Raw genomic sequence first — 22,548 nt, 5'->3', positions numbered from 1 at the left:
CACTTCAAGACTCCGCTCCAATATAGAAGCATCAAGAAATATGGACCAATAGGCTTTCTACAATTACTTTTATTCAATACCCATTGTTTCGTGTTCTGTCTTGTGTTAGAATTTAATACCCATTGTTGAAAGTTCGTTTTTACCTCATCCACCTCACCCAAATGTAGATATAAACTCGAAGATGTGCAAAGCTTTATTCAGTTTCAGTTGTGTGTTTGTAAACTAAAGTCTTTGAAAATGTAATAAGTTTTACGAAACGCGCTCAAGTGTCGCGTCAGACTAGAAATAAAAATGAATTTTGGAGAATTGATCTTTGAATTACCATCAACAGTGAAAAGAAACGTAAGAAAGATAGAGAAAATTCGTGTTAGAATTATTAATCTTACTTTTTCGGTCATATTTAATAATATATATATATATATATATATATATATATATATATATATATATATATATATATATATATATATATATATATATATATATATATATAACTGAAAACTCACACCCCAGAAGTGACTCGAACCCATACTCCCAGGAGCAATGCAACTGGTATGTACAAGACGCCTTAATCCACTTGACCATCACGACCGGACATAATGAGGTGATAGCCGAAGCTATTTGAACCACCCCACCGCCGGCACTCGGATGGTAATCTTGGGCATAGCATTTTACCAAATCACCTCATTCTTTGGGGCACACGTGAGGAACACAAATGCGAACAAGCCTGAATGGTCCCCAGGACAATATGCAACTGAAAACTCACACCCCAGAAGTGACTCGAACCTATACTCCCAGGAGCAACGCAACTGGTATGTACAAGACGCCTTAATCCACTTGACCATCACGACCGGACATAATGAGGTGATAGCCGAAGCTATTTGAACCACCCCACCGCCGGCACTCGGATGGTAATCTTGGGCATAGCATTTTACCAAATCACCTCATTCTTTGGGTCACACGTGAGGAACACAAATGCGAACAAGCCTGAATGGTCCCCAGGACAATATGCAACTGAAAACTCACACCCCAGAAGTGACTCGAACCCATACTCCCAGGAGCAACGCAACTGGTATGTACAAGACGCCTTAATCCACTTGACCATCACGACCGGACATAATGAGTGCCGGCGGTGGGGTGGTTCAAATAGCTTCGGCTATCACCTGGTATGTCCGGTCGTGATGGTCAAGTGGATTAAGGCGTCTTGTACATACCAGTTGCGTTGCTCCTGGGAGTATGGGTTCGAGTCACTTCTGGGGTGTGAGTTTTCAGTTATATATATATATATATATATATATATATATATATATATATATATATATATATATATATATATATATATATATATATATATATATATATATACTGAATATCATAATTCATAAATGTACAGGAGTTGCCGTTTATCTGAATTCACCTGAGGGCCACTGATACTCTAAAGGCTTCGATGAGGACAGGAAGCCGGCGCCTTGTCAAAGGTCCTCCCCATTTGTCCTGATGATTTTTTCTAGCTTGATTTTAAAGTTCAACAGAGTTTTGGTATCTACGGCCTCGGCGGGTAGGCGGTTCCATGGGTGAACCGCCTACCATTTTTCACCAACCCTGTTGGTGAAAGAACATTTGCTGTTTTCAGTGCTACTGAAAATTTGGCATGAATACTACCGTTGTCCCTTGTTTGTGTTACATCTGACCTTTGAAGAAGTTGTCCGGATCAACATCCTTCAAATTGTTCAGTATTTTAAACATTTAAATTAGATCCGCTCTATCATGCCTGGTTTGTAGTATTGTTAGCCGTGTGGCCCTCAGCCTTGTGGCCCTCAGTCCTGTGGCCCCTCAGCATTGTGCCCCTCAGCCGTGTGGCCCTCAACCTGTTCTGGTATGAGAGTTGACTTAGTTCTGGGAGGATTTTTGTTGCCCGGTGTTACACCTTCTCCCCTGAAGCTGTGTCTTCCTGAAGATGAGGTCTCCCCCTGCAGCCCATGCTCCCTGAAGATGAGGTCTCCCCTTGCAGCCCATGCTCCCTGAAGATGAGGTCTCCCCCTGCAGCCCATGCTCCCTGAAGATGAGGTCTCCCCCTGCAGCCCATGCTCCCTGAAGATGAGGTCTCCCCCTGCAGCCCATGCTCCCTGAAGATGAGGTCTCCCCCTGCAGCCCATGCTCCCTGAAGATGAGGTCTCCCCCTGCAGCCCATGCTCCCTGAAGATGAGGTCTCCCCCTGCAGCCCATGCTCCCTGAAGATGAGGTCTCCCCCTGCAGCCCATGCTCCCTGAAGATGAGGTCTCCCCTTGCAGCCCATGCTCCCTGAAGATGAGGTCTCCCCCTGCAGCCCATGCTCCCTGAAGATGAGGTCTCCCCCTGCAGCCCATGCTCCCTGAAGATGAGGTCTCCCCCTGCAGCCCATGCTCCCTGAAGATGAGGTTTCCAAGCCTGGATGCTCCAGCTCCAGGTGGAGGCGCACCAGATGAGGTCTCCAAGCCTGGATGCTCCAGCTCCAGGTGGAGGCGCACCAGAATACAGTTGATTAACTACTTTCTTCCCCTTAAAGTTAAATGTTCGCTTGACTATTCCTAAGGTTTGGTTGGCATGTTTTACTGCCGCTCACACTTGTGCAACTTTCAGTGAATGATGGATTCTGACTCCCAGGTCCTTGTCTACATTAATCTGTTGTAAGGTAGTACTGTTAATTAGGTAGTTGTGACGTGGATTGTTATGCCCAACATGCAACGTCTTGCATTTATCCATATTAAAAAGCATTTAACAGTTTTCTGATCATTTCAGAGTTCATGTACATCTCTTCGTAAAACCTCGATATCATTTTCACTTCCGACTTTACCATAAAGCTTAGTGTCATCTACAAATTTGAGGATGTGATTTGTAATATTCTCATCTATGTCATTGATGTTTATGACAAAAATGGTTGGGCACAAAATGGACCCCTGTGGTACCCCACTTGCCACATTTCTCCAGTCAGCGCCCGTGTTAAAAACATATGTAGTAAAATAAAAAATAAAATAAAATGTTTATTTAGGTAAGGTACATACATACAATAAATTTTTACAGAGATTGGTTGACTTATAGGTAGAGCTAGTACATACAATGCCTAAAGCCACTATTACGCAAAGCGTTTCGGGCATGATAAACTTAAATGACAAGCTTAATACTAATTGAGCATAATGAATAGAATGAAAACAAGAAATGAAAACATAGCTGAAAAGCAGCACAAATACAAATATGTCGACAAACAGCGCTCTTTAAAGAAAAAACAGACATTGGTTGACAATAGAAGGGTAAGGTAGGTTACAGGGAATTTATTAGGTATAGCTTCGTTTTTATCTTAAACTGGTTGAGAGAGGTACAGTCTTTAACATGGTTGGGAAGGTCATTCCACATTCTGGGCCCCTTGATTTGTAGAGCATTTCTAGTTTGATTAAGTCGTACTCTAGGAATATCAAAACTGTATTTATTTCTGGTGTGGTGCTCATGGGTTCTGTTACAACCTTCTATGAATCTTTTGAGATCAGGATTGGCATTATAGTTTAGCGTTTTATATATGTATAATACACATGAGAGAATGTGCAGTGACTTAATGTCTAACATATTCAGAGATTTAAGTAGGGGTACCGAGTGATGTCTGGGGCCAGAATTGGATATTGTCCTAATAGCAGCTTTGTGTTGAGTAATTAGAGGACGTAAGTGATTTTGGGTAGTAGAGCCCCAAGCACAAATACCATAGTTGAGATATGGATAGATAAGGGAGTAATAGAGAGTCACCAGGGCAGGGCGTGGTACATAATATCTGATCGTAGAAAGAATGCCAACAGTTTTTGAAACTTTTTTTGATATATTTAGAATGTGTCCCTGGAAATTCAGCTTGTGGTCAATGAGAATGCCAAGGAATTTGCCATCTAATTTGTTACAAATTTGGGTATTGTTTATTTTGAGATTAATTTGATTAGAGGATTTATTGCCAAACAGAATATAGAAAGTTTTGTCAATGTTAAGGGTGAGTTTGTTGGCAGTTAGCCAAAGATGGACTTTATTTAGCTCAGTATTTACTGTGGCATTTAGAGCAAGGGGGTCAGGACTGGAGTAAATGAAGGTTGTGTCGTCAGCAAATAGAATTGGTTTGAGGTGTTGGGAGGCATTTGGAAGGTCATTAATGTAGATGAGAAAGAGGAGAGGGCCAAGTATGCTGCCCTGAGGAACACCAATGTTGATGGGTAGGGTGGGAGAAATTGTATTATTCACAGAAACATAGTAGACATAACAGAAACTGCTCAGAAACAGTAGACATAACAGAAAAAAAAATATACTTATTAGAAAGGCGAAGCACCACAGTTTTGTTTAGCAATATTTACAAATCACATATATGACAACATAACGAAACAGCTTCATCAATACGCAGATGATGCGATGATCTACGAAAAAGTAGGAAGGGAAAGCTGATGGAACCTGTGATGAAGGATCTACATGAAGTTCACAAATGGTCAGACACGTAGAAAATGCTTTTCAACACTGAAATAATGACCATATGAACAAGACTATGGACCAAACTGAAAAAGAAAATGATATCAGAATAATATTACACCAGTCACTGAAAGTTGTTCAGCAAATAGGAGCTGCTGTAATAGAAAATGTAAGCTAATCGATCTTAAAATAAGTCAAACGAACCTCTGACTTCAAGTAAATTAGAATGGCCATTCAGAGGCAAAAATGCCTTTTGCACCCCTTAATTAAGTTGTGTATCCAAGTTTGTCCAGACTGCTCCTTCAAAAAGACAACTGCGCTGTAAAATATTAGGAACTCGGCCACGAACATTACCCAGAACTAAGTCAACTATCATATCAGCAAATTAAGTGCCCGAGGACTAAAAAAAACTCTTCAAACCAGACACGACAAGGCTGATCTCCTTGAATCGACCACAATCAACTTGAGAATGGTCCAGGACGGACCAAAACGTCGTCGTCTCTTCACCTTCTAGTGTGTGGTCTGGTCAACTGATCTCCTTGAAGCCTTTAAAATACTGAACAAATTATTAGACATCAAACTAGATAGCTTCTTCACACAGCCCGTCCTCCTGCCTTGGTAGTACTTACAGTAGCGATGACCACCATAGTATATATACACACATACAATGAAATTAGAAAGGAGAACTCTGAACAACTGAGCTGGGTAAACCGGAAAACAAATTTTGACTTGACAAACTAAACTATCCTAATCTTCCTAGGCGTAATACACCATATCTGGAACCTAATAAAGTACATATATATACTATACTAGGCCTAGGAAAATATATCTTTTTTAGCTTCATTTGTTAACAAATTCCTTACTAGTCAGTATACTCTTATCTAAGAGCAAAGTACGTACAAATTCGTGACTGTTGACGACCGTCACAACAGGTACTCTCTAAACAGGAGGACGGGTTACAGCATAAGGTCCAACGGAACTCACACAAGGGACAGTAACTTCAAACTTAAGTTAAAATGTAGGATATGTAACAGGACTGGCTTTTATTTCACCCATAAGGCCTACGGAATAACCCACCCACCGACGCTGGAACTATCAGGCCAGTATTCCTGTTCAAAGTACAGCTGGAACTGTGCTTTAGGAATAATACAGGCGACCTTTGACAACCGCCGGCTTCCCCCATGTCTGTCGAGGCCACTAGCGATAGTTGCTTGTCGAGGCCACTAGCGATAGTTGCTTGTTGAGGCCACTAGCGATAGTTGCTTGTCGAGGTCACTGATGGTGGCCCGCGAGGCCACTAGGGAGGGAGCTAGGCTGGCCGAGGCCACCAGGGAAGGAGGGAGACTGGCCGAGGCCACCAGGGAGGGAGCTAGGCTGGCCGAGGCCACCAGGGAGGGAGCTAGGCTGGCCGAGGCCACCAGGGAGGGAGCTAGGCTGGCCGAGGCCACCAGGGAGGAAGGGAGACTGGCCGAGGCCACCAGGGAGGGAGCTAGGCTGGCCGAGGCCACTAGGGAGGGAGGGAGACTGGCCGAGGCCACTAGGGAGGGAGCTAGGCTGGCCGAGGCCACCAGGGAGGGAGGGAGACTGGCCGAGGCCACTAGGGAGGAAGGGAGACTGCCCGAGGCCACCAGGGAGGGAGCTAGGCTGGCCGAGGCCACCAGGGAGGGAGCTAGGCTGGCCGAGGCCACCAGGGAGGGAGCTAGGCTGGCCGAGGCCACCAGGGAGGAAGGGAGACTGGCCGAGGCCACTAGGGAGGGAGCTAGGCTGGCCGAGGCCACTAGGGAGGGAGGGAGGGAGACTGGCCGAGGCCACTAGGGAGGGAGGGAGACTGGCCGAGGCCACCAGGGAGGGAGCTAGGCTGGCCGAGGCCACTAGGGAGGGAGGGAGACTGGCCGAGGCCACCAGGGAGGGAGGGAGACTGGCCGAGGCCACCAGGGAGGGAGCTAGGCTGGCCGAGGCCACTAGGGAGAGAGGGAGACTGGCCGAGGCCACTAGGGAGGGAGCTAGGCTGGCCGAGGCCACTAGGGAGGGAGCTAGGCTGGCCGAGGCCACTAGGGAGGGAGCTAGGCTGGCCGAGGCCACCAGGGAGGGAGCTAGGCTGGCCGAGGCCACCAGGGAGGGAGCTAGGCTGGCCGAGGCCACTAGGGAGGGAGCTAGGCTGGCCGAGGCCACTAGGGAGGGAGGGAGACTGGCCGAGGCCACTAGGGAGGGAGCCAGGCTGGCCGAGGCCACCAGGGAGGGAGCTAGGCTGGCCGTGGCCACCAGGGATGGAGCTAGGCTGGCCAAGGCCACTAGGGAGGGAGGGAGACTGGCCGAGGCCACTAGGGAGGGAGCTAGGCTGGCCGAGGCCACCAGGGAGGGAGCTAGGCTGGCCGAGGCCACCAGGGAGGGAGCTAGGCTGGCCGAGGCCACTAGGGAGGGAGCTAGGCTGGCCGAGGCCACCAGGGAGGGAGCTAGGCTGGCCGAGGCCACCAGGGAGAGAGCTAGGCTGGCCGTGGCCACCAGGAAGGGAGCTAGCCTGGCCGAGGCCACTAGTCACGATGGCCCGCAGGTACAGAGAGGTACTCCCAGCTCATCAACTCCAATCACATACGGCCAGCAAGAGAAACTAACACACGATGAATACAGGTAAACCATGGCGGTGTACACTAATGGTTCAGTTAAATACAGATATGTTATAAATGTGGGTCAACAGTGTACTTCTCATACAATTAAGAAAGTTTAATTCGCTCTCCTCTTAGGATCTGAATATTCCAAGTATACCATGACATTATTGACCCAAAAAGCTATATAATTTTGCATTGTCTATTATTATTCCAAAAATTAAGCAAATGGATGAATAAAAGGACCTTGGAGTTAGGATCGAACGGTCATTCAAACTTACACAACAAGTGGATGTTGCAGTAACCTAACCTGACCTTAGGAAGAGTCAAAAGAACCTCTGATTTCAAGGTAAAGAAAGTGAATTTTCAACTGTAAGATTCTCTGGTGCGCTCCCATCTGGACTACTGTAGCCGTGCATGGAGACCTCATCTTCAAAAGGACATAGCTATTTGGAGAAAAATTCAACATAGAGCAACAAAAATCCTGCCAGATGTAGATCATCTGCCATACCAGGAACAGTTGAGGGCCACAGTACTGGCACCACAACAAGCTCACGTGACAGGACTGGTGATCTCATAGACACTAATACTGAACAAGTTGCTGGATATTTATTCAAGGTAAAATATAACGCATTCAAAGGGGCAACTTTCTCAAGTTCCTATATACTGGTGTGCTTCACAAGGTTGGGTTCCATGCTAGTGCTGCATACTCAAGTAATGGTTTTATATAGGCAGTGTGTATAGACTTGAAAGCCTCCTTGTTTAGGCAACTGTTGTGGGATGCCTGCTAGACAAGATCAGTGTTGACCAAGTTCTTGGAGGACCTCCATGTACAAGCTTACTGTTCCCCACAACGCCAATTAAATTATTAAAATAAAAAGGCAATTATATTTTGTTGTCAAGTGAAGCAATTTGTTTGTCTACAATTGAATGTCAGTTACGCGGAGCATCTTACCAAACTATACATTACACCGTAGTACCATGTGTCCATTTTGGAATAAAATTTACTTTCTGAAATACCTTTCTTTAAAAGTAGGGTCTCGTAGTACAGTTGGCTATATTCTCGACCCATAATAAGAGACCCCGGGTTCGACTCCCACGCGGGGCAAAAATGGTTAGGTACGTTTCCTTTCCCGTAATGCCTCTGTTCACTTAGCAGTAAATAGGTACCCGGGAGTTAGACAACAGGTTGTGGTTCATACGTCAGGTTACGAGCAACTGCATCTAACAGCCTGGTTAGATGCCAGGAGGCAGAGACCGGGCCGCGGAGACGTTGATCCTCGGAAGTAACGTAAGGTCTTCACAAGGTAAGGTTGCATCCTGGGGAAGGTCAGTAGTTTTACCTTGAGGTAACCTCGATATAAGGTTAGAGTCTATACAGACTTCCTGTCCCCGTCAAAACTAATTAAATCAACACCTTATATTTGTTCATAATAGGCTTTTACTAGATAAAGAACCTATATTTTATTAGCTTGGATCTAAAGATGTGTTGGAGTTTGAATGGTTGTGTAATAGATAAGACTAATAGTCTTGATTGCCTTACAGAAATAGTTACCACTGTGCCTGGACTGAACAGGTGTACTCACTCTAAAACAAACTTACTGTTTTAGACAACATTTGAGCCATTTAGGTTACATTGTGGTTGTGTGGTAGAGGAGCCCATGGAGGAGCCGAGCAGCGCCTGGCAATACTCAGGATATGACAGTAATAATGTGGAAATATTACTCTTTACACACCAGCCGCCAGCACTGCAAGTCATGACGTCATTATACGTCACTATTCATTTAAACTTCCCGCTTTAAGATGACATAATTATACCTTATAGTCCGACATAGTATATTCCTGTCATGCACACCATAATAGGGTGACGTGACCCTATCCCAAGTTGGCCAAGTATACCAGCAAGCGGTGAATGCGTGATAGGCCGGTGTGATAGTGATATATGACTCACTGCTCCAGCCTGCAGTTATTTTTCACAGGAAATGATATCGTCAGCTGAGAGAGCGGCCGCGAACCCACCAAAAACTAGTTCGCGAGGCATATTGCGCACCCAAATGCGACACCGTAATAGCCCACTAACCGGGCTGTGTACTTAAATAGAATATAGTGAGATATTTGGTGGGGTTGGGTGAGGGAGGAGGTGTGGCTTGGTCGGGTTGTGGTGCGAGGGAAGAGTATTGCTCCGCGCAGGTTCCGCCATCACCATCTTGGCTGGTGCAGTGTGTGTGTGAGGGTGACGGTCTCTGGTCTAAGCTTACATTTACACAGAGTTATGGCACTTAAAAGAATTAATAAGGTAAGCGTGCTCGGCCGAGTCAGTTCAGCAGTAGCGGCATGTCTGTGTGCGGGTCCTGGAGGATATAATATGGGTGGTGGACACCCTGAAAAGTTGGGAGTGGAAATTGACGGCTGAACGTAAGTCTTGTGGTGGAGTGTCTTTCATCATTCTGGAACTTTCTGCTCGTGTTTGGAGGCAGCGCGGCCTTGGAGGGGGTGGTGTTGGTGGGTAAGTTGGCTGTGAGGTGTTGGGGTGCTGAGGAAGGGGTTGTGGGGTGTAGGGAGGGGGTTATTTGGGAGTAGGGGGGGGGTGGGTAGGGGGCGCAGGCGTGCACCCCCATTTGCACGCCCGCACGCCCACACGGCCAATAGTGCCCAGGAGGGATTATATATGAGGTGGAGGGTGTAGGAGGGGTGATGGGGCGGGGTAAGGGTTGTGGGGTAGGGGGGGGGGGGGAGGGGGTGACGTCTTGGGCCACGGCGTCTATGGTAACCCGTGATAACATGACCAGCACCCGTCTGCCTGCCCCGCGGGGGGCTGGACACCCTCAGGTAACCCCTCTCAGGACGCCCGGGGGATAACTGCTCCACTTGAAGATAACGGGCAGTTTTTTCCTCAAGTGTTGCATTGTTATACTGGCGTGTACTGCTTCCTCTAATGGGGTCGTGGGGCGTGTATGTTGTGTATGGGGGTGGGCGCCCCCTCCCCCAGCTGCTCGTCCCCTCCCCAGCTGCACGGCCCCCCCCTCCAGCTGCACGGCCCCCCCTCCAGCTGCACGCCCCCCCCCAGCTGCACGGCCCCCCCCAGCTGCACGTCCCCTTCCCCAGCTGCACGGCCTCCCCCCAACAGCTGCAGTCAGGTCTCCCCCCCCCCACAGCTGCAGTAAGCCATCCCCCCAACAGCTGCAGTCAGGTCTCCCCCCCCTAACAGCTGCAGTCAGGTCTTCTCTCCCCCCCCCCAACAGCTGCAGTCAGGTCTTCTCTCCCCCCCCCCCCCCAACAGCTGCAGTCAGGTCTCCCCCCCCACCCCCACCCCAACAGCTGCAGTCAGGTCCCCCCCCCCCCAACAGCTGCAGGTGTTTTTTGTAACTGGTGTGTGTAGTAGTCGGGTGTTGCCTGGCGTGTGTACAGGTAGTGAGCGGTGGTGTTGGGATCCTTCAGGAGTGTAAGTCTACTTTTCTGTATTATTGAAAGTGGAGATAAAAACTGTCGTAGGGGGTGATAAGCAGTCTAGGCCTAATTATACAATACTTGCACTGTTAGGCCCAGGTTAGGTTGTTGCAGGCTCTTGATTTTTTCACTTTCATATTCTTGCTTTAAATACAGTGGAATCTTATATTACTCGCAAATCCACATGGATTACTGGACTACTGTTTGATGCTGTATGGATTAGTAAATTTTGAAGGATTGGTAGCATAGTCATAATGCCTTAAAAGAAGACGTCTTCCCTGGTGCCATGAACTATCTACAGTAACCTATTTTTAAGTACAAAATGGGTAAATTTGTAGACATTGGTTCAAACCCTATACTGAAAATGACCTCTCGTCTTGAACAATTAATAAATTATTTATTAAAAGGAATGATGGTATGCAATTAAGTGTATGTGCAAGGTTTTACCTTATAAAGATTTTGGCTACATGGCAGTGGAGCACTGTTTGAATGCAAGATAAGGTTAAGGAATCTAACATTCTGGTTTAAAATGGTGCAGGTTACCTTGCAATGATTTCGGGCTCAACGTCCCCGTGGCCTGGTCCTTGACTGGGCCACCTGGTTGCTGGATTGGTCAACCGGGCTGTTGGATGCGGCTGCTCGCAGCCTGACGTATAAATCACAGCCTGGTTGATCAGGTGCAGAAACATTTACCAGCAATAAGTCGCTGAGGATAAAGTTGGTCAGTTTGCACGTTTGGTTTCATTAATTTGGTCTGGCAGAGGTTTGTTAAAACTGGCTCGATATTTTATGCATTCTGTATTATAAAATTTAAATTACTGGTTTAAAATCTTGCTTAGAGAACACTGCCAGCTGTTCAGTACAGTGCAACGAAATCATGGTCTTGAATTACAGCCAACGTGAATGTTGTGAAGATAATTTTTGTGTGAATGTGGCTTTTGATTATTAAGCATTGAATTTGCAAGTAATGGTAACAATAGACATCTTATGATAGAGAAGTGTCTAAAATCCAATGGATGATTGACTAACTTTTAGACTTTTCTGACTTGGCAGATGGCCAAAGCATGATTGTTTGTCATCCAACAAAGCTGTGAAGAGAAATATAATGGGAAGACTTGTGTGAATTTTGAGGCACATACTATGCAAAGAGACTGTGTTCTGCATAGTTAATTTAAAGCTTGTCTTTGTTGATATTTCACATGGTCTGAACTTAGATGAAACCATCTTGGTACTGTACCCTAAGAAGTCTCTGCCAGAGAAGAAAGCTGCAAATAACCTTTTGCATTTTTTTTGTCTCAACTGTAAGTGCCAGGTTTTTAATTAACATGACACACACTAAGATCTTAGTGCACAACATATTGGTGGTTTGTGGTGCAGTATTGTACTGCAGTGGTGGGTGTTGGTTTTAGACCTAGCTTTTTCTCCTATTCATACCTGGAACAATAATAAAACTTGATCTTTAGAAATATTGGAACTTGGCTAAGGTAGCATTAATTAAATTGAAAATGTTTATCTTCTAAATTTAGAAAATTGTCAATGCATGAATCCCTTTCTAATCAAAACTATTTAATTGGCAACCAGTAAGCATGAAGTAATCAATATAAATTGCTAGCCAAATTTTATAAATGTTTCATGATACTGTAGTACAGTATGCTTTTATATTTTGACGTTAGGTTCGTTAGGCCTATCCAATATGGATTTGTCATTGTGACGAACAGTGCTGTATTGATGCCAGGTGTTAGTATTAGTAATCACTTGATTTTGTTTTTATCCTATTTAAGACTACAAACATATGGGAGGAATAAGATCATTGACATGTAAATTTAAAGTATCTTTCATAATGACAGGGAAATTACATTTTTTTGCAATTTAGATGCAATAAGACTTGGCAAATTAAGTGCTGATGCAGCTTTGTTTTGAATCCTCCCAGTGACATCATAGATGCCCGAACTTGACCGATACTAGTTGTCTTCATGACTGCTGCTCGTCTTCTAAAAAAGGTTAGATGGGATTGTCGGTTTGAATCAAGTAAACCCTCACTTAATCTTTCAGTCCACACTTGGCTTACTAATCCCCACCTAATACATATTGGAAACGGGAAATTTGCTACTTTATGGTGGGTAACTCGAGTAATTCTAGAGATGAAAATGATCTCCAGTATAGGTAGGCCTATAAGCTTTCAGCTAAATATTCAACAAACAAATCCACTTTCCTTCTCCCATTGAGTGGCAGGTATGTCTGTTTAGGTGCTAAAATTTCATGGTATTGTAGAAAATTTACTTTAAGTAATGTAGGCCTAGTCTTGCCAAAATATACTTGGGTAGCACTAAATAAAATATTCAGAAAGTGTTTATACAACTGTGCAGTATTGATGTGTTAAATATTCACTTATTTAATGAGTTGTATATTGAATGTTTAAGTAGGTTCCAATTTATTTAGGTGTTGCTTTTACCTTAGTGGGAGAATTGCTTAATCTGGGTCTGAAACCATTGTTTTCCACACATCTGTACCACAGAACTATCCTAATTGTTGCACAGCTGAATACTGTATTTGTTGCTTGAATTGCTCTTCTGTTAAAATAGTTTGATACAGTACTTTAGTTTGCACTTTTTTCTGTAATTAGCATTGTACACTTCTGCATGAAGGCAAAATCTTACTAACTGGGCATTTAAAGAAATATTTCTCATTGGATAGTCAGTCTTCAGAGCCTGAGTTATTCATGCTCGTTAAACAGCTTTACTATTGTAATAAGTTTCAAAGGCATATTCAATATATTTAATGGTGAAAACTATGGAGTAATTATTTCTTCAGAGCAGATTTAGCTGAACCTTGAAGGCAGAAGTGCTCAGGAAGCTTGGTAGCATTGTAAGATTCATTGGGTGTATTGACCTATGTCAGTATTTATTCTATTAACTATGCAAATTATAATTACTGTATAATGTTTATGCACTATAATATATAGTAATGTACAGTATACCCATAAATTTATGGCTATGCACTTTGTTCAATCCAGCCAGAGCTGTGTTGATTAGTTATGATTAAAAGTTTTGATTATAGTTTAAAACTATGAGTAATGTGCATTTTAGAAACAAGTCCTAGGTAAAATGTGGTGCTCTTTTTGAAATTGCCCATTGGCCATAAAGATATCCATAATGCTACAGATCCATATGTTTGGCAAGTAGTGATTGGTAATTTCTTCAAGGGGGGGGGGGTGGCGGCAAAGGGCGGTCCCAAGGTCGACTCTTCACTAAGGGTACACCTTTAATTATTTAGTTTCCTGTGCATGAGTATACCACCAAATATAAAAATCCTGTTCTGGAACCTGCAGATGTGTTGTACCTGAAAATGGGCAGCTTTGCCCTTGTAGGAAACGATTTGCACTCGAGAGAAAAGTATACAATGTTAAAGTTTGTGGCAGATATGTTTATTTACCAAGATTTTGCCTAAACCTGTGCCTTTGAGGCTTCAAGTTGTCCAGAAGGTAGTAGGTAATCTTGTAAGGATTCAGTCTGAATGGTGGTTGTCATTTAACCCTTAAACTGTTCAGCATAAGGGGGCAGGGAAGTGAAAAATATTGAATTATGTAAAAATTACTTAATGTTAAACAAATCTCCAACTTATTGGCTTCAGCGTCGTGAAACTTTCATCAAAATATTTTCAGAAATTGATTTTAGACTAATATTTAAAAAAGAATGTTTTGTTAAGAACAGCTCCTATTAACTGGAACTGATGGTTAATGCAATAATAAAGATGCATGCACCTGTCCGACACACAAAGAATAGTAGTAAGAAGTGTCTACAAAGGGGATATCCAGCTGGTGCCTTTATAGCATTGGTGAGTAATACATAACACAAATAATAAGTTTTGTTGTATTTTGTTATATATCGTATAAATACATTGCCCAATGATATCAGTTACTTTAAAGTGTCCAAACAAAAATTTTTAGGGGAATTTTTTCCAGGTTTTTAGTTTTTTCCTCCTATGTTTATTATTTGAATTTGTTGTAACCTTAACGTCCTGGAGTGCATACCCGTCCCTAACTACGTGAAGACAGAATTAAATTGATCAACAAATAAATCTGGCACGACTCGAACTTAGGACTGAATTTTATTTTTGCTGATTTTTTTCAGATTTCAAGCTAATTTTCCTCGTTTCTTTACGTCGTTTTTATTAGGGGCCAGATTAGGTATTTTTACTTGTATAAACTATACCCTAAATATATCCCCTAAATCATTATAATTATCCATATTTTTTGTGGAGGGGTGGATTTTTTCTTCGGTTCAACACGTATTAACCTACAACTCTCACATTTGAGTACGAATACCAAACAATGTTTATTTAAACATACAAGTGAATTCATGAATTAAAACTGCTTTATTCATTGTTGATAACTTCAACTTTAAATCTATAACTAGAATTTTGATTTCAGTGTCCAAATATCTAGTGTCTGACCGATTCTCGCCATTTTTACATAGTGTGCACAGCTGTGTGTTCTACAATCCCTATAGAAAAGATTTTTCATAAACTCTAAACCTTTTGAGTTATACATTTTTGTTGTCTAAATTTGTGCATATTTCAAATTCCATTGACCATTTACAAATTTTTTTTTTACAGTACACTATACTTACATTCTAAATATATGAAAATGAAGATCATATGATATTCTGAGAACATAACATCAAATGAACAATTGGTGATATTTTATATTTGCAGCTGATTTCAAATTTTGAAGTTTTCAATAGTTTTCAATTTTATAATTATTTTTTATTCTTGTTTTTCAAGTTATGCTGGTATCATTTAGACAAAGTTGGAGCATTTGCCTAGTAGATTATGTACAAAACATTTGAGTTTGACAATTTTAAAAACTTGAGATCAATGTCACAAGATGACATTTTGAACAGTTTAGGGATTAAACAAAAACTGGACAAAATCATTCTTTAGGAAATGTGTATTATGCACTTTATTTTATTTAAAGCCAAAGACATTCTGTAAAAATTTGGATCATTATTTGTTGTAATTAATTTTAATGCGATTTTGCAATTGGCATTAGTTTGAGTTTTAAGTTAGAATACTATAGTTTAATACTTGTAGTTTTATATACAATGGAAAAGCAACCTGCTGGTAATTATATGGCTTACCTAGATGGCTATTTGTAAAAATTACCAATTATTGATGAGCATTTGCTGTAACCCATTAACCACTTTACATGTACATCTATCCATCTGTAGCATTATCCATAGCTATATATTTTAAGTTGCTTATATATAAATTAAGCATACTTTCATTTTGAAGTCATCCATATTTTGTACTCATTCTTGACCTCGGTGTTCATTCACTCTATTTGCTCCTATGCCCCTAGCTGTAATGGGAATCTAGATGTTAAATAGTTTAAGAGTTCTGAGAAAAATGGGCGACTTGGCCCACGTTCTAAATCCAAATAAAAAAATAAGGCAAAATTGTTTGTGCCATTCAAAAGTAGATATACAAGTCTCAATCTAGCAAACCCAGCACCAGATATCTTGGCTTTCGATCTTCCCCGTGTAAGATAAATAACATAAAATGAACCTGGAAACTACTAAATAGATGTTGGAGAACTCCTTAAGATTGGCAAATTTTCACTTGACCAGCAGGCAATAGCCAACTAAGAACAAAAATGCTCTAAATCTGGACTTCACAAACATTGTGTTCAATGTTGATACTATTTACTTGGACAACTGCGATGTGCCAAGTTTGTGACATTCCCCGTGTGCATGAAATAGTGTTCCCAAAATTTTTTTTGTATAATGATAAATGCCCTTCCCTGAACATGTCTGTAAAAATGAATACCAAATTCCATTTACTTTGGCTGTGGAGATGTGAACAAAGTACGCCGTGACGTCATCACGGGCTGGTTGCCCGTACGTGAAGCTCCCAGAGGCGGTTGCGCGGGCCATTCAAGCACTGCGAGTTGCCACAAATGTGTTTTCAATTATTTGTTCGATGTATTTCCAATGCATTTTTTTATTGTATATGATGCATATTTGTCCTTTACAATATGTATACAATAGAATGTTTGTAGTGTTCCATGGAACTGTGATATGTCAGTAATGTGTCCACAATAAATGTTTGTTGCAATATTACTTGTTAAAAAATTTACTAGAATTACAATATGTACAGTTTCTCACACTATTTACACAGTAAGTGTGTTACATACTCAGTACTTCAGAAGTGAGTAATAATCAAAGTAGTCCATGGTACACAGCGTGATTTCGCTCTCGTTGCACCAGTTACAGATAGATTTTCGCTACCTGTTTCTTCGTTCTGTGTGCTTGCAAATAACTCGCGTACACCCTTGGCTTTAGAACTTGTATGTTGCCACGCTTGTAAAGCGTAAGGTAGTCTTGTAAAAATTATTGGAAAAAATCAATTTGTAAGGTAGTCTGGAAAAGATTGCTTTCTAAGGTCCCTGACTAGAAGAGATTGTCATTCTCGAAGAGTGTTAGTCAATCTGGAAGAAATTCGGCCATTCTCGAAGAGTGTCTTTAAATCTGGAAGAGATTTGGCCATTCTGGAAGAGATTCAGCTATTGTTGAAAATATCTTTTAAAAAAAACCACCATGGAAGCTGTTAACACTGTTCATCTATGTTACTTGTATCGGATGCATCACTGAACCCAGAAAACGACTCCTCTATATCATTTGTATAAATTGGAGATGGCATAGGTAGGCAAGGATGGCGCTCAGAGCTACAACTGGATATGCTCCCTGTATCGTCGTCATAGGTGCTGTATTACTTGCATCCCACCTTTGTGTTAGGTCCTTATTGCACCTAGCTTCGTCAATATCATGACCTTTATGTTCAAGCAATAAGGTCTGAATTTCACCGACGGAGCGATCTTTCAACGCAGCGTCGGACGGGTGTTTGGGAGCCAGAGGCGTGTGCCCCACCCATGGTTGCTCACTCAGTACTAACCCAGCCAGCAGCCCTAGGACATTCTGGGAACTTTTTCCAAGATGGCTGCCTCTCACTGGAGGTCCCAAGAGTCCATTTCGTACACAACCTACCACGAGCGCATTTCGACTGTGTATGAAAAAATTAAAAATACTTTTGCTGGTTGGCACAGTAATGGGCGAACAGCATTTGTCATTTGGCGCAGTGCAGTGGTTAAACAGAACTTGCAAACACCTAATGGTAAAGACATGAGTGAAAACTTCCCTACAAGGAAAAAATAATTGATTACTGAAGTATACAAAATCTGCTTGAAATACAGTATGTACCATTGCAAAAGATTAACAAGTTGAAATTTAAACAGGGAGATTGAATAAATAGAAGCTGAAATGACAATGGACTGGAAATGCAATTGGAACAGAAAGCTATGAGAAAAGAAATAAAAGTATTTTTTCACATTTGTAAAATAAAAACCATGTACTTCCACCTGTATTAGGCCTTTATTAGTGGCAAAAATATGCAAAATCTAAGTGAAGTGAAGATCCAGACAGCTTGATGAATATTCAAAACTGACAATACAGTGTGTATTAACGAGCACAGCAGACGGCAAGTGAAATTTGCCCATGCAGTCGGTCCTGGGTCTGGAGTTCAATATTTGTAAAGAAATGCCAAAGTACAGTACCAGTAGCATGAGTACTGTTTAGTATGGCGAAAAAGCATGGAATCGGGAGGTACCAGAAGTACTTAAATCGGCAGGTATAGCTGCACTATGTAAAGGTGATGGTAATGATTTGGTTAAAAACTATACTGGTCACTCTCAAATAGCTTTTGAAAGTGATAAGGAATTGTATCCAGTTTCAAGGAGAAAAATTCATTTCATAATGCAGGTCATCATGGATTTAATGGGAAGATCATGCCTTTTTGCAATTACTCAACTGGCAATCATGGAAGCATTAATAAAAACAAAATGCAGATGTGTACATAGCAAAATCATTTGATGTGACCACGAAGTGATAACCCATGAAATAAGATAGGGGAATAATAGGCAAAGTAAGGTGATGGGTATTCAATTTCCCATGAAATAAGATAGGGGAATAATAGGCAAAGTAAGGTGATGGGTATTCAATTTTCTGTCGCAGAATGTGAAAAGTAAAATCAGACAAAATGGCCGATGCCCGGTGAAAAGCTCTGTACCTCCCAGGAAGCAGTCCTTGCACTACTTTTTCCCACTTAATATTGGATAAACAAATTGCAGCTTCGTATCTTTGGTGGACAACACAAAAATTTGCATGAAAGTAACTTCTGGTAGGAGGTAGGTATGGTTATCTTGAGATGAATTCGGGGCTTTAGTGTCCCCGCGGCCCGGTCCTCGACCAGGCCTCCACCCCCAGGAAGCAGCCCGTGACAGCTGACTAACTCCCAGGTACCTATTTACTGCTAGGTAACAGGGGCACTTAGGGTGAAAGAAACTTTGCTTATTTGTTTCTGCCTCGTGCGGGAATCGAACCCGCGCCACAGAATTACGAGTCCTGCGCGCTATCCACCAGGCTACGAGGCCCCTCGTAGGCCCCTCACCCCTTATTTCCATGGTAGGAAATGGTAGGAAATGTTTTACAAAAATAATTGAAATTTAAGTTCTTGACATTAATTTTGGTTCTACTTGTAAATTTTCTTGTAGGTTAAAATATATATTGCAAGGCATATGTACTCTAATGTGAGTTCTAGGTCAATACCTCTTGGATTGAAATGGAAAAAAACAAAATTAGAAACAAAAAATGTGAATTCCACATTTACCTATAGATAAATACATGTATACATAATTATTAATTATAAAACAATTTTCAGCATTTATTTCAACACATTGGCTTTATTGGCGCTGTTGTATCATGTATTGACACCTCTTATGATGGCACCATTTATTTGTATTTTATGCAGTAATAATTGGCTGCTTGGATGTACGAAACAAATATTAGGAACTTTATTGATGGCAGTGCTAGCTACTACTTCCTCTTTCACAGCCATCAATGGCACTGACCCATGTGCCTGGCAGTGCCATAACAGCAGTGCGCTGTGAGGTGTGTAGTGTGGCACAGCATCATGTCACTTGCACTTCCTCGCTTGTACACTCTCTTACTGGGTTCCTGGAGTGTTTCAGTTCTTCTAATCTCCGAGCCCTGCCTGAGGCCATGCTCAGGAGCCAGGTCGTCACTTGATAACTTGGTCAAAGAGGCGGCTGCTTGGAGCAGCCCACATATCCACTACAGCCTGGTTGGTCCGGCACCTGCAAGAACATGTCAGTGGCTCTTGACTACCTCCACCTTGAATACCTAAACTAATAATTTGGGAGGAAATGAGCAATGTGCTAAATTGTCATGTCTTCACTGCGGAATACAGTGAATATTAGTCCCTGTGGTGCACTGGTAAAGCACTTGCCCGGTGAGTCGCGAGTGCTTTGACCTTGGTTTGTATCCTGGCTGGGGAGGATTGACTGGGTGCCAATCCATAACTTCAGCCTGTGTTCACCCACCCAGCAGTGAATGGGTACCTGATTGTTAAACGATTTGGCGGTTCATATTCTGGGGAAAATTAGGATAAAGGACCTGCCCAAAATGCTATGCATGCTAGTAGCTTTAAAAGAATGTAAGGGCCTCTATATATTAAAAAAAAAAAAAAAAAAAAAAACAGCCTTTGAAGCAAAAAAAGTCCAAAAGTCCAAGTGACCATTTCCAACTATTTTTCTATACTACAAACAACAATTTGAATTGCCTTGCCACATATATTTATTAAATATTCAACTAGAAACCTCAACTTATCTTGTTGGTGTTCGTCTTCTTGATTGATGCCACACATCTTGAAGTTAAGAATTCTTAACAATTTACATAACCTATACTAACACAACACTAAAATTAACACTTAAAATTACTGTGCAGTTCATTAAGCAAAGTTAGTTTTGACTGCCAGCTGCTGAAGCCTCACTGGTTGAAGGTGCTTGGCTTGCCTGTGACGCCTCACTGGTTGAGGTGTATAGCACGTAACTTGTCTTTAATTATTAGGACAACCTTCTTCCTCTTACCACCTCCAGAACGATTGATGCTGCTACCAGACATAGTCTTGGCCAAAAATGTTCAAAGTTACTATGAAAATAAAAGTTATTTAAAAAAATATTTCACTAATGGTGCGGCACTGTGGTATAACAAGAGGCATGGGAGCACATGGGTTGACCAGTGTTGGATGGGTCCACTTGGGGCAGCTATAGCACATTACGTAGGCCGCCAGGAGGAAAAAACTCACAATATTTTTGTATGAAACTTCAGCCTGTGTACATTGTGTTTAGGAAACTTACATATTTGTTATTACATAATTAGTAGTATTTCATTTGTTTTTGGTTATGATGAATTATTCTAAAATTAGTGGTAATTCCTGTACCCAGGTGGTCCCTCCCAACGCTCCCCTCCCACCCTCCCAACACCACTTGCCCACCTCACCCCCTGGTGAGCCAGCCACATATGGCGCCTCGAGCCAGCCAACCACGGCCAGATGGGATTAATACGGTACGGCCCGCTCCATGGCTTTCATATCTGGACAATTCAATGATTATCCGGCCGACTGTCCAGATAGTGTAACATCGGCAACAGCAATAACCGGCTCGGATTTTTCATACCGCTAAACCAGCTTTTATCCGGCTCCCATGGCCATTTTGGCCGGATATTGAGAACTTTGTCCAGTCACGATTTTGGCCGTATAAGGGCATTTTCCGGATGTTCGAATCCTGGATAATCGCGTGGTTACAGTACTTCCATTCCTCCAACAATGGGAAGCTAAGAGGCCAAGTAAGGAATACAAAATGTTTATTGTTCAATTTCAATGAAACTAACAATGGTACAGTATTGGTAAGGTCTGCAACTGGTAAGTTCTTCATAAAATAGGAAAGGAGGGAGGGGGGGGGGTAGTTTAAAATGGCAACGTTTTAAAAAATCCTAAATTCAAATTTTAGCATTTTATATTTATTGCACTAAGCCATGGCATCTAATTTTGATTTCTCATGTTCAAAAATATTCAATATACAATATCTAGTTGTAAAAAGTCATCTATAGGACTGGAAATGTTGTAAATATGTTGGATTGAAAAGAATTGCTCACAAATTAAGCTGAAAGTTACTTTTAAGCAAAAAAAAAAAATAATTTGCCCAAAGTTTGTCATAGTTGGGGCCAATTATAAATTGAATACATTTTCTTACGTAAGCTATTGGTGGGGATGTGTACTCCTAAACGTCAGTTTCAGCCAAATGGCTCTTCAAATGCTAAACAAAATTAATTATTAAAAAAAAATAGTATACAGTATAGCAAATTTTGACTGTACAGTAATGTGTACCGTCCTCAGTATATATTTATATTCACAAACTGTGTGTAATTTGTTTATATTTGATAGGAATTTTAGCAGATACATTATGTGAAAGGCACAGTTTCCAATATACTAAAATAGTAGCAGAGGATACCCTCTAAATTATAGACCTTTTATCATTGACAAGTGGTAGTCAAAATAATAGGAAAATAATTAAAAGTAAATGAGAAGAATTCTATACCTGATTCCATATACTGTACCTGTATCCTTTACCATTACATGGCAATGGACACAGTATGGCTTCCTAACAGGTAAATACCGTGTAGCAAATCTTTGTAAACACTTTGGGGTACCCAGCGCGCCACCCCTTAACTATGCAATTTGGGTCCCAGCGTTTCACAAGAGCGTGCGTTAATTCTGAAAAGTGTATACTCTTCAACTTTGTCACCTCAATTCTCGTCATACGAGATTAAATTTGGTATCATTGTGTTCGCAATAGAATTCTCTACAGCACTAAATGCATATAAACTCCAAAAGCCCGGCTAATTACCCGCAGCAAACAAAGTGTGAACGAGTTACCCAGGAGCGCACAAAAGCGATAAAATGTGTTCACTCTTTTCACTCTGGTCACCTCAATTTTCGTCCTAGGTCTTTCATTTTGGTATCAATGGGTTCGCAATAGAATTCTCTAGAGGAATATTAGCATATAAAATAAAAAAAACCTGGTCACGCTCCACCCGCCGACGAGTTGAAGACGGGCCAC

The 22,548-nt window shown here is 41.9% G+C and overlaps 1 protein-coding gene and 1 long non-coding RNA gene across 4 annotated transcripts in view; both read left to right on the top strand.

Annotated features, from left to right (window-relative positions):
• Positions 1-9,074: 9,074 nt before the first annotated feature.
• LOC123745417 (ubiquitin-conjugating enzyme E2 eff) overlaps positions 9,075-22,548 on the top strand; it is a 32,531-nt gene continuing 19,057 nt past the window's right edge. Inside the window, exons 1-2 of one of the 3 annotated variants that reach the window (XM_045725971.2) lie at positions 9,075-9,366; positions 12,448-12,517. In XM_045725971.2, the coding sequence (XP_045581927.1) occupies positions 12,491-12,517 (27 nt within the window). In that variant the 5' untranslated portion in view covers positions 9,075-9,366; positions 12,448-12,490. Of the gene's footprint in view, positions 9,367-11,716; positions 11,819-12,447; positions 12,518-22,548 lie in introns of those variants that run through there. The other 2 variants (XM_045725972.2, XM_069300853.1) reach the window with 2 other exon arrangements.
• Positions 12,525-20,679, top strand: LOC138350265 (uncharacterized). Its single transcript, XR_011222041.1, has 2 exons — positions 12,525-18,499; positions 18,556-20,679. It is a non-coding gene; the product is annotated as an uncharacterized lncRNA (long non-coding RNA).

Source organism: Procambarus clarkii, chromosome 44 (genome assembly GCF_040958095.1).
Source record: "Procambarus clarkii isolate CNS0578487 chromosome 44, FALCON_Pclarkii_2.0, whole genome shotgun sequence".
In the NCBI taxonomy this organism is placed as follows: Eukaryota; Metazoa; Arthropoda; class Malacostraca; order Decapoda; family Cambaridae; genus Procambarus; species Procambarus clarkii.
This window is presented reverse-complemented; position numbering and strand designations above follow the sequence as displayed.